This window comes from Elgaria multicarinata, chromosome 8 (genome assembly GCF_023053635.1).
Source record: "Elgaria multicarinata webbii isolate HBS135686 ecotype San Diego chromosome 8, rElgMul1.1.pri, whole genome shotgun sequence".
NCBI classification, from domain to species: Eukaryota; Metazoa; Chordata; class Lepidosauria; order Squamata; family Anguidae; genus Elgaria; species Elgaria multicarinata.
Genome location: NC_086178.1, coordinates 94,376,127 through 94,389,079, shown reverse-complemented (window position 1 = coordinate 94,389,079; position 12,953 = coordinate 94,376,127). Strand labels below are relative to the sequence as shown.

Here is a 12,953-nt window from a genome sequence, read left to right as displayed (position 1 = left end):
TCCGCTATTAACGGTTCTTTAAACCATTGTTTCAAAGTTTAGATAAGACATAGTGCCTTAACTGCAATAAGGCTGCAACTGCATATACGTTTACCTAGGAATAAGCCCAGCTGAACATAGTGGGACTTAACTTGTAAACCTCTTAACACGTTCATTTAGAGATAGATCATATCTAATGAAGTTATCATTCTAACATAAGTATTTAAATCTCTTCAATGACAATATCTGCCACACTGAAAAAGCCCCCATTTAGTCATTAACGTTAAGAGTACAGCTTAAGGAGATTCAGAAGTGTTCTAATTGTATCTATATTTATACCAGACCATTAACAATACAGGCATTCTTCTATTAGTTTGCAGATACATTGATCTATTGGCCTCCGAAAGCCATAAAAGATACCTCAAAGGGAACTAATCTCCCTTCTAAACAAAACAATTCCAATCTCTCCGTTGTCTTTATATAAAAGGCAGCTTACATTACTTCCCTTTAAAATTGCACCTTTTCACTACCTGCTCTAGATGTGCAATATTTCCCCTGATATGAAAATACAATAGAGGCGTCCCATATTTGTACATTAAAGATCCCAAATGACTTAACTTCAGAGTTCAGTTCATTGAATAGAACTTAAATTTATAGATAGATGAGCATGTTTAAGGAAGCAATCCTATGCACACTTACTAGGAAGTGAGCTGTATTGAGCCAAGTAGAATTTACTTCTGAATAAGCAAATAGGATCCAGCTGAAAAAATATACAATCTACTGGCAAAACATAAATGGCAAAATGAAACTAGATAGAAAAATCACAATAGGACATTAACTTTTCTATGCAACACCATAGCAATTCTAATATAGGCTCTGATTCCTAAAGACAGTCATGGGAGCTGTCTTCAGGGAGGGATCCGCACGTCGCTCCCAGAGCGCTTCTATGCGATCCCAGTTCACCCCAAAAACGATAGTCTGACTTCCCTGTAAAAGAAACGAGGAAGAGCCGTCCATGCTGACGACGACGAGAGCTCTCCGCCGGCGAGGAGAGCTCGGCAAAAGAAGGAGGGGTGAAGAACGGAAGAAGCTCTCCACTCCTCCTTCTTTTGCCGAGCTCTCCTCGCCGGCGGAGAGCTCTCCTCGTCGTCGGCGGCGGCATGGACAGCTCTTCCTCGTTTCTTTTACAGGGAAGTTAGACTATCGTTTTCGGGGTGCACTGGGATCGCATAGAAGCGCTCTGGGAGCAACGTGCAGATCCCCCCCTGGGCACTGCTTTGCCGCTCCTTCTGCCTAAAGTCCCGCTGTATCGCTGCTGCAGGGTGGAGAAGAAATTGCCATGCCAGGAAGGAGCACGGGGTTTTCTGGTGGTCATACAGGTACTGGGGTACGATAAATCATTGATCATTCAGGCGATGAATCATTGATCGCCATCCACTGCAGAACCCCTCCCCTTATTGACAACGGAGCAAGGTCACAGGGTGGAAGGGCCGTGGTGACCTTACTTTGAAGAAAAGAGGCAGAATAAGTCCCTGACTTCTTTGAAGCACGGCTTCAGGGAAAAGCCCCGCATGGGCTATGGATTGGCACTATGTCGTATAACCGACGCAGCACCTATTCACAGCCACTGTGGGGTTTCGAAGATGTATAGAGAGCAGGAGTGTGCAGAGTGGGTCTCCTCCGCCCTGAAATTCAGGGCGGAGCTCCAGTGATTTTCAGGACAGCTCTGTCTCTCTGCACCGCTGGATTACTCATTGGAAAACCACTCTGATTTCAGAGAACTGCACTATTATCAATGGGAATTAACAAAAATGCATACATCTCCATCATTTTAAAAGATAAAGTGGTAGCTCTTAAGTAGGGATTTAGCCATGCCAAGTTTAAAACACATCCTTTCATCCCTTGATTTTTAGGATTTTTTAAGTTTGAGGTTTTAAAATTATTATTTTTAAAAACCACTTTCACTTTTAAAGATAAAGAGATGAAACTTGGCACCCTAGTAGCTCTTAAGTAGGGATTTAGCCATGCCAAGTTTAAAGCAGATCCCTTGATTTTATATATAAAAAACCTGCTGTCCTGTTAATTTTAATGGTATATAGTCATGACTAACTTTGGCCAGATTGAACATAATGTTTTGTTTCTTGACACACAAAACCCCTGTTAAATATTTTCTGCATGTATACATCCCGTATGAAATTGGATTGAGAATGCACCCTGAGTTAAGAAAACAAATTCCAGAAACTATTGCAGCAGAGGGAAAAGCAAAATCACTCCTTGAAATATCCAAATATTTTCCTAATTTAAACCAGTAATAATGCTAAGATTTTAAACCATTCCAGCCAATCTCAGCTTACAGTTAAACAGCATATAGGTTCAACAGCATACATACATTCATCGGAACAGACAGAAGTTACACATGATAACTCTTGCTGAATTGGGCCTTAAATAATTTTCCTTTACTAATTTCTCTTTAGGTTGCTGTCTTGTGCATACTTATTTCAGAGAGAGAGCAACTGAAAATTGGAGATCCAAGTAAACACACAACAGATTGGGCTACTTAAACGCCTTTCAATGTCCTTACCTGTTGTCGCTTGTATGCCAAATGATCCAGTTTTTTCAACTCTTTCTGAAGAATTTTATATGTTTTCTGCAGTTCAGATTTACTAGATATATTCTGAAGAGACACAAGCATTCTCTGAACCTGTAGACATACAAGGGAGAGAAACATCATTAGAAATTCTCTGGGCTTCTGTGTCCTGGAGGCTGTCTTGACAATCATGCATTGGCACTGTGAATCCCTGTCAGGTTCTGTCCTGCAGCTGCAGTGCATCCTGCCAGCCGCAGAGTAGTTGGAGGATCCAGGCTCATATCATCAAGCACTCACAGGTGGGCTGATGCAGACCAGCTGGAAGCAGCCAGGAAAGGGCTATATAAGAACTGCATTTCCACTCCAGCTTTGCCACAGTAACACGGTCTCTGCAAATCCTGGACTTTGCCCTGCTGGAACCCTGCTTGCCTCTGGACCTGCCTGGACTTTGTTTGCCAGTTCCACTGCTGTCCATCCCAGCCCTGGTGTTCCTATGCTGAGGCCTTGCTGCCAATGCCCCAGACCCTGACAACCCCCATAACCCCACAGCTTTGCTCCTGCGGGATTGCACCAGGTAATCTCCACTCCAAGGCATGAGCACAGGAGGGACCCCTCTCCTTGTTGGTGATCCTGACCCCATGTGGCTTGCTGGGTCTTTCAAAAGTGAAAGTGTACTTAAGGAATGGGGTGAGGGCAGAGACATGATTCTATGTACATGCTTCTCCCCACCCTGGAGACAGTGTGGGGGCAATCTGGTGGCCATTTGGCTCAAAGGATCTTATTCATTTATTACATTTACATACCACCCCATAGTTGAAGCTCTCTGGGTGGTTTATGGAGAAAAGATGAGACAGGAGGATGTGTAACATGGGTCATGTGTCTCCTGAACTGAACCTCCTCTTTTCCCTGGCTGTAAACTGGCAGGGGAGACACCTTAATCATGAAGGAGGTTTTCCCAGGGTGGGGCTCATCCATTATAATCTGGGTGTGCTGACCCCTGTGATTTCCCCAAATGTGGGAAACTTGACTGCATAATTTGTGATAGTGGGGGACTGCATAAGGAAGCAAGTTGCAAACTGCTAGCTTCCTTTCAGACTAGCTCCCAGTCCTGGCCCAGCTGAAACCTGGTTCCTGTGTGCTGCTGCCAACATGTGAAGATAACAGGAGAACTGTGAACCTATACAGTGCTGATCCCTCCACTGGGTTTGGGGGAGTCTGGTATGTTTTTTAAAAAAACAACCATAGGGTGGCCAGGTGTCCTACTTTACAGAGGACAGTCCTCTCCTTTGGAGAGCTGGCAGAGGACAGTCCTCTATTTCAAGGTATCCTCTCTATTTGATGGACTGCCTAGTCTAAATCTGGTTTCAAGATTAAGAACGATAAGGAGGGAGAGCAACACAGGACTTGAAGTTGTCCATCAATAGTTAGCACCAGGCTGGCAGACTGAGCAGGTCCTCAGGTCATGTAGTAAGTCTTTCCCCTATGGTGAAATGTCTTGCATTTCTATTTAAATAACAATCATTTCTAAATTTGTACCTAGATATATATAGATATATATATTCTAAATTTGTATGTAAAAATATGCAAATTGGTGTTCTCTTTGGTCCTTTTTTTAGTGAAGAATTTCCTATTTTTGGGGTGTGGCATATGGCCACCCCCATCCTCCCAATATTCTGTATGCCTTAAGAACATGGAGCCCATCTGCATGGTGGACACCCACTTTATTATAGTAAAGTGATTACTGTTAGTACAGTGATTACTAAGATTTTATTTAGACGTTTATTTGATAAGGTAATAAACACTGCTTAGTTAAATCTAGCCAGAAATTTGTAACACTAATCTAACACATTAACTAAATCCATTTTTTAAAAAAAATATGGGACCCTACATCAAAAGTGGAAAACAAAGACTCACCCATTTAGACCTTAAAAGTAAGATGAAATCTAATGAAGGAGCCCATATACGTGGCTTCATCTGATGCCAGTTCTCTGTATCCTGTTACTTGGTTATCGAGGGACAGGAGGGGAACTGTCAAATGTGCCTGGCCAAATTGTTTACATTGATGACCCTAATGGATTTGCTCCTGATAAATACAGCTACAGATCCATTCTATTCTAGTACTTAATATGGGTGTATTACAAGTATGGTTTGTGTCAGGTCAAATGTTTTCCCACTTCTATCACATAATTCTCAAGCTGTGTCCGCACAAGCTGAAATTGGCAAGTTCATTTTATGTGGATGTGCTAAAATATTCAACAACCAGACCTCCATAATCTAAAGTGAACTGTAGGTCAGTTTCATATTGGCAGCTCACTGGTGCACAGTCAAGCCACACAACCTGCATATTAACTAATGCAATTGCTATGCAAATATCAGCATGATACCAGGAACAACGTCAGTACTACTCGGTTCTTTACTACTCGGTTCTTTATTTAAAGTGACGTGAGCTCTTTGGAGATACAGGTCCAACATGAGAGCAAGACTGAAGATACAAATGGTTCTTACTCAATGATGTGGAACAGGACAGCCATGAAGACGTAATATACAGTAGACTGCAATGAAATCTGTATGACTTGTTATGATCTGGGGGATGTCTATAGATGGAGGAAGCCCCGGGGTGGCCCCGCAGTGGCGCTGTGTTGTTTATATGCTGCAGAAGCCATTGTGGAGACATCCCAGGGCTTTCCCCTGAAGCTCCAAAATAAAGTTGGGGACTTATCCCGACTTCTTTCTCTGGAGTGAGGCAATGATGGTACATCTGCTGTCTGTCGTTGCAGCGGAGGCATAGCCAGGCAGATGGCGACCCCTGATTGGTCACCATCCACCCAGTGAGCTGAATGGCTGCTGGAACACCTCTGAGCTTCCTCCAATGTGGGGAGAGGAAAAGCTCAGGAGGAAAAGCCAAGGTGGAAAAAAAGTTTTTAAAACATGGGGTGGGACGCACATGCAGCAACATGCAATGGTGTGGCAGTGCACAGGACTGCAGCAGCAGCTCCTCCTCCTCCTCCTCCGATGCAACCCCTGCGCTTGCTCCTCAGCATGGGGACAACCCCACAGGAGCACAAGTGCAGGGGTTTGGGGGCTCAGCACACATATGAGGTGCCATCAAGACAGTCCCCTGCACGTATCTGCTAAACACATTTGTTAGCTGCATCTGAGACACAATTTTGCCCTGCACATAGTTTTAAAGTGTTTAATTCAGATCAATATCAGAATTGTGGAAGGGAATGCCTGATTACTATTTTGTTTCACTTTGGCCACATTTGGTTCTGTATTACCTGATGTCAAATAAAGTTAAAATTAGCCACCATACCACTTGCTAGCCAATACAATAAGTAGAGAAACATTTATTAAATTTATATCACAGCTAACAATAACATACAAATAAAATAACAAAGTTATAATGAAAAAATTAAACCTAATCAATTAAAAACACATTCAAACATTTATTTATTTATTTATTTATTTATTACATTTTTATACCGCCCAATAGCCGAAGCTCTCTGGGCGGTTCACAAAAATTAAAATCATCATAAAACAACCAACAAGTTAAAAATACAAATACAAAATACAATATAAAAAGCACAACCAGGATAAAACCATGCAGCAAAATTGATATAAGGTTAAAATACAGAGTTAAAACAGTATAATTTAAATTTAAGTTAAAATTAAGTATTAAAATACTGAGTGAATAAAAAGGTCTTCAGCTGGCGACGAAAGGAGTACAGTGTAGGCGCCAGGCGGACCTCTCTGGGGAGCTCATTCCACAACCGGGGTGCCACAGCGGAGAAAGCCCTCCTCCTAGTAGCCACCTGCCTCACTTCCTTTGGCAGGGGCTCACGGAGAAGGGCCCCTGTAGATGATCTTAAGGTCCGGGTAGGTACATATGGGAGGAGGCGTTCCTTCAAATAACCTGGCCCCAAACCGTTTAGGGCTTTAAATGTCAATACCAGCACTTTGAATCGGGCCCGGACCTGGACTGGCAGCCAATGAAGTTGTAAAAGGACTGGCGTAATGTGATCTCGCCAGCCAGTCCCTGTTAGTAAACGGGCTGCCCTGTTTTGTACCAGCTGAAGCTTCCGGACCGTTTTCAAAGGCAGCCCCACGTATAACGCATTGCAGTAATCCAAACGAGAGGTTATCAGAGCATGGATAACTGTAGCTAGGCTATCACTGTCCAGATAAGGGCGCAGTTGGTATATCAGCCTAAGCTGATAAAAGGTGCTCTTTGCCTGGGAGTGAGGGTCTCATCTTTTTAGGTAGACACAAAGTGACTCAACAACCTGTTTTTACCTAATTTTGATGAGCAAAACATACATTTGTAGAAAATGTATGGTGTGAAATTTAATAATCCTCCCTATAGTAGAGGCATCCTATACAGGATAATTTCACGCACTGCATGTTCTAGTCCAGACACTATGTCTCTGACACCACACCAAGACCCATTTATAGGTTTTCCCCCTTTCTCTCCCCAGTTTTATGCGTTAAACAAATCTCTTCCTTGGTCAGCAGTTTCATTTCGTAGTGAATGACATAACCTTTAAAATTAATTCCGGTTCAGTGATCAAACTTCTATTTTATTCTATGAAAATTACAAAACCTCGCAGCCATAGTACTGGAAAGCAACGAACCTCCTCTCATCTGCTCTCAAATGATTAATGACAAGTCTTACAAGCCAAGATCCTCATGAAGGAATAGTATAATATGTCGGCATTGCCACTGTATTAGAACACACTCCAGGGAAAGCTTTAGAGGCATTTAAAAACAACAACAACACCCACTGCCTTTTTAAATTGACATGCACAAGCAAACATTCTGAAAACCACGCAGCAATGACGGGTTGTGCAAGGTTTGCTGAAAATCAAATGCCTTTTCTTGGATCAGGTCCACTGTGAAGAGTATTTCAATTGCCTGAGGGACCTCTAAAATATAATCATGAAAGTTAAAGGCTTCAGAGAAAAAAGCAAAGTCAGAACTCATTAGAGATTTCAATTGTATTAAAATTTGGCCCTGGATGGCAGCGGCCAAAATGCTATTAGAGCTTTATGGCTATTCAGCAGCATATGTTAAAAGTTACCTGGTGGTCTCAGAATATTTTCTAATTAATGTGACAACATAAAAAAGAAATGAATTTGGCAGATGCAATAAGAATGGCCAAGTACTGCAGAGCAATAAAAAAAAAATACAAAACACTCCTACCAGAGAACAGAGCAGAGAAAAAGACTGGGCACTGTACAGGAAGATTATACATCTGTCTAGCATGCTCTGTACAAAGAGAAATTTATTCTTTGCCGATGGTTTGTTTTCTATGAATACTGCATCGTCAGAAAATGGAAAAAAGAAGATTATAGTATTCTTTGGTACATATTCCATATTTCTGAAATAGTCAATATCACACTTGTGTGGTTTTTCAATCATTTTAGGGCTTTCTAACAATCCAAATAATAAAATGAAAAAGGTTCAGGAATACTGAAATTACACACAAAATGATTACGTAAGATTAGTTATTATTACTGCATGATGCACAGTAGCAGGATTATTTTAGAACTGACAAAAATGTTAGTTATAAAAAAACATAGTAAACTAGGTTAAAAAAGTAATGACTCAGTAGGAAGACAATATTCTATTTTGTTTTAATAAATTCACTGTTGTGCACTCTAAATGTATGGGATTATAAAGCAAAACATAAAATAATGAGGACCTGTTTTCTGGATCATTTCACTGATACACAGTGCATAACTAATTATTATTTTTAAAAAGTACTGTTTATTTATTTACAATCAATCAGCAAAAAAAACCCACTAATATGATGAAAAGCAAAGTTCAGCTACTCTCCCCCAGACTATTACTGCACATGATCAGACGCTCACAATCAATTCTGAAATTAATAGCAAATGCATAATACTTTGATCCAGGCTCACTACAAAGGTGAGGATTGCAAACAGGCAAGTTTCAAACAATGAGGTGACTATGTCTAGTGTTGATGCCCATCTCATGCCTAAACCTCATATATCAAGCCAGTAGGAGGTTTTAAAATATTCTAAGAGAACTGCTGGCTGTGGGAAAGGGTCGACTTGAGTAACTCTGTGTTATTGTGGCATGGAGTTCCATAAGCCATGAAATATAAATACTGCTAAAACAAATGTAAGAAAGCCCATAGATTGGTTCAGTTTCTCCACAGGTAGAATAGACTTTTGATGGATTGATGAGGAATGAGTCATTTTCTGCATTCTGTGCCTTCAGTATTTTCCAGACTTTTTGCCATTGCAACAGCATTGAAACGTCACAGATTCATGCAGTTCAGATTTATGGTGATTCACAATGTTTTTAAAACCCTTTTCTCCATCAGCTCTGACACAGTTGGAACAGTCAGAAGTACAGCTAAGGCTATGGTTTAAGTCACTTTAAAATGCAAAACTTCATATGCTCAGGGTTGGCAAACATTGTTGTAAAATACCAGAAATGTAAAAGGAATTATAAAGCATTGAATTGTGGCTGTGGGAAGAAGAGAAACATTAGCTGAGTGCTTCATAACTGAAATAACACACAAGGCATCTAAAGGGGCAAGGCTCTAAACTGATCAAGCTGCAATGCTGAAACAGTCTCATTTCTTAGTACTTCTTTGCTGCTCTTACAGCATATTGTCAAAACAGTTTACAGGCCTATTTTTAACAGCCTCAAATAATTCAAATTTTGGTTTATTATTGTTGTTGTTATCTCTTTTCCCACTCATGGTGGTTTTTCTAGACAGGCATGATGGGCTTTGCCAAGTCTTTTACTGATTCAGAAATTTCCTGACTTTTGAACATGTTTTAAGTATGACTGCTTTTTGGATATTGGTGTGGATGCATTTTGGTAGGCCCACTTTCTGAAGGTTTTCTGTATAGTTTTTTTTATGTGATGTTGACTGATGTGACTAACAGAATAACTGTGACCTTTTCCTGTTGTCATAGTCCTTTAACTTCCATAGTCAGTGATGTATATTTTTATTTCTTTCCCTTTTTCTATTGTACAACATTTTTGTCATTAGGTATCACTATGTCAATGAGATAAGTGAGTTTTTCTTTTTTGTCTATGACTATTATGTCTGGTCAATTTCAAGGTATTGTCTTGTCCATATGACAATACTCAAATTGAGCTTCGGCTATTGGGCGGTATAAAAATGTAATAAATATATAAATAAATATATTCTGTCCTAGTATATTTTATGATCTGCATTTTCCAAGATTGTTTCGGGTGAGTATGTATAGTATGGTGTAGGTTGTTTGATGAGGTTGAATTTGATGGCCTGTGGTTGGTTAATTGTTTTTGCAGCTGTATTGTATCCATCTGTATATTCCATTGCTGCTGGAATTGTACATCCTCCCATTACATGCTCTGTTGTTTCTTGGAATTGATGACATTTCCTACACAAATCTGTTGTTTCACTGTTACCTTTTATGATATATTTTTAGTAGTTCTTGGTTGCTATGACTTGATCGAGGAGGAGGAGGAGGAGGAAATGTAAACTTCACATGAAGCATTATGACTTGATAATAACTGAAGCCCTTTTCATTAGTTGCCTCTTTTGAACAGCACTACTGACGCATTTTTGGTATATTTTTCTTCTAATTCCTATTGCAGGGAGTGATTTGTCTTCATTTTGATTAGGTATTCACCACTTCCTATGAGTTGTATCTCTTTTAATTTCAAAATGCCTTTCTCTGAAACGATAGAAGCAGCAATAGCTGGAGAGTATTTGGTAGAAAGATTTATTAATTTAAGTCATTTTTGCAGCACCATGTTGCAGTTCTATATGCTCCCATTTTGCATTTCATTTGGCACTGTGCACACACACCTCATCTGAATCTCCTAGGCTGCTTGGCTACAAACTCAAATCTCTCGAGTCAGACTCCAACCTGGCCTGAGCCTGAAATGTAGGTCTTCCTGCTGCCTTCCTACAGGAAGAGTGGGCATAGAATTGCTTGCTTACACTCGAATTGGCTCTCATATTGCAGTAAAACCTTCCTTATTGATCTCTAGGGCTGTTTATTAAGGGAGCTAACACAAGACCAGCTTGCAGGTGGGCTGGGTGTTATATACATACTGCACCATCAGCTGACCCTAAATCCATAGCCTGGGTTCATGAAGGAACTGGGGAGTAGTTTACATGCTGCTTTCCTGTCCATTTCCTATTTTAGGACAGAATGTTATTCACGTGGGCAGTTAATAGCTCATCATCAAGTTTTCATCACATGCAACATTCAAGAATCAAGAAGGGCAGAGGAGCAAAAGAGACCCTGCTCAGAGCAAGGACAGAAATAGCAGCTTTATTTCCCAGTGATCACAGCCCTGTCCATATGGTGCTCTGAGCAATACATTTTTGGTGTGGCAGTGTGAAATGGGCACTTGAGAGGAGAGAATTTGTTTGCATTTACTGAGGAGCATAGGATGGACAAGTTAAGGACCCAGGTCTTCAGACTGAGGAAAGAGGCTGAGTGAATTGAAAAGGGAGCTTTTCTGGCAGGGCATTTATGAGGCAGGGCAGGGGTAGAATTTCCCCTTTATATATATAAAAGTGCTCTGCAAAGCAACTAATGAAAACATGCCAAAGCAAATACATTTGTTCAGTTCAGTAGTACCCCATTATAGAAGGTACTCATGTATTACCTCCCATACTGAGCATCCCAAACCATTCTTTACATTCCAGAACACATAAAACACACAGATTTACAAGTTACAATATCTACATGAATATCGTATGAAGAAAAATGCACATGTGTATCTTAAAATTCTGATGCAGAGGCTAAGATCGTGAAGATGCTTCCAGATTTGTTGGGTTAAAAGTCCAGATCTCAGTAAGCTGAAGATCTTTCTCGTCTACATTTTCCCAGTCTGTAAAATGAGAAGTGTAGCAGCAGGATCGTTGTGGGGATGAATGCAATATGGGAATGTTGTAACATAGAAATATGAAATCAAGGGGGCATTTACATAATGCATGCACAGGACAAGATAACAGTCCACCAGATTGTGCCTCAGGTTAGAACTCATAGCATACAATATAATCGGGTTTTGCAGGCCAACCTGAGTTGATTCCAAATCTGTCTCTCTTCCTTGATCTGTAGCTACAAGTTCCATGGCTTACTAGCATAACTATTTTTATAAAGTATTTATTCAAACATAGCCCAACAACCTACAAGGAAGAAAGCTTGACAATTGGTAACATTCATTTGCTGACCATAGTAGCTACTCACCGTGGTTAGATGTTGCAACAGGTATGAGACATCAATCATATCAGCCAGAATAAGAAGTCTTGTAACAGCAGCCAAGAGAGCACGTGCTACTTGGACGACTGCCTCCCTTTTAGGCAAATAACAAGGATCATCTGTGAATTTTTTCGCTGTGATCCTTAAAGCTTCACCTGGAAAACAAAGATACAAATAGTGCTGCAGTTTATCTTCCCATAAGTTAATTCATAAGGTCAGAGCATCTACACTGAACTGTACCTGTTGGTTTGCAATCTATTGCCAAGGAAACCATCATAATTATTTAAGGGAGATTCTTGGTTCACACATCCATACACATCACTTGATGACTTACTACTGGATTTGCTAACTGGCTTCAAGTAAATTTTGCATCTGAGGACATGTGAGGTAATTTGAAAGTTCTACTTGTAGCTCTGATGGGTCATTGACACATGGAAGTGATAAGTTGTCAGGCGATTAACACAAATGTGTGAAGCAGCCCTTTGGTGAAATTTTCATGAATGGTTCATTTTCCCTACTACCTCATACCAGCATGGTCTATGGAGTTTCAGAAAATATTTCTCTCACCCACAGTAGGACTTTGTGCATTCACCCTAGAGTGGAACTGAATATGGTACTAGTAATGGGAAGGGTCTGACCTGCATTATAATCAGACCAACATGAGGTTCTAAATAAGATTTGCTGGAATCTATCTAGAGATGAAATTTAAAAAATCATGTGATGTTTGAGCTCATTGAGGTTCTCCAAATTCCCCCTTGAAGTTCAGCTCAACTCATTCGCATTCCCGGACACTGGGGGAAATGTGCATTTTTTGATTGGGAAAAATGCAATATTTTAGAAGTGCATATCCAAAATGCACACTTTTCAGTAGACTGTGAAAAATGTGAATTTTTTGATTGGGCTCACAAGTTCAGAAATATGCAGGCATTTTCTCAGAAAATGTGTGCATGTTAGCTTTCAGGGTCACAGATGGGTCTTGTTCATGTTTCAGAGATCATACTGACTGCCAGACATCTTACTGAATTTCACTTGGTTTCAACAACTCGGTTTCCGAATTGCTAGGTTCAAAAGCTAATGAAAGCATGAGAATAAAACCAGAGACAACTGGAAAATGACAACCATTCTCAGGTTGCTGTATTTGA

At 40.4% G+C, this 12,953-nt stretch overlaps 1 protein-coding gene and 1 pseudogene across 1 annotated transcript in view; one reads left to right on the top strand and one right to left on the bottom strand.

Moving 5' to 3' along the window:
- CTNNA3 (catenin alpha 3) overlaps positions 1–12,953 on the bottom strand; it is a 902,456-nt gene that overhangs the window by 859,491 nt on the left and 30,012 nt on the right. Inside the window, exons 4-5 of the mRNA XM_063133292.1 lie at positions 11,800–11,966; positions 2,561–2,680 (exon numbers count right to left, since the gene is read on the bottom strand). Of these exons, the coding sequence (XP_062989362.1) occupies positions 2,561–2,680; positions 11,800–11,966 (287 nt within the window). The remainder of the gene's footprint in view (positions 1–2,560; positions 2,681–11,799; positions 11,967–12,953) is intronic.
- LOC134403198 (U1 spliceosomal RNA) lies at positions 3,481–3,655 on the top strand (annotated as a pseudogene).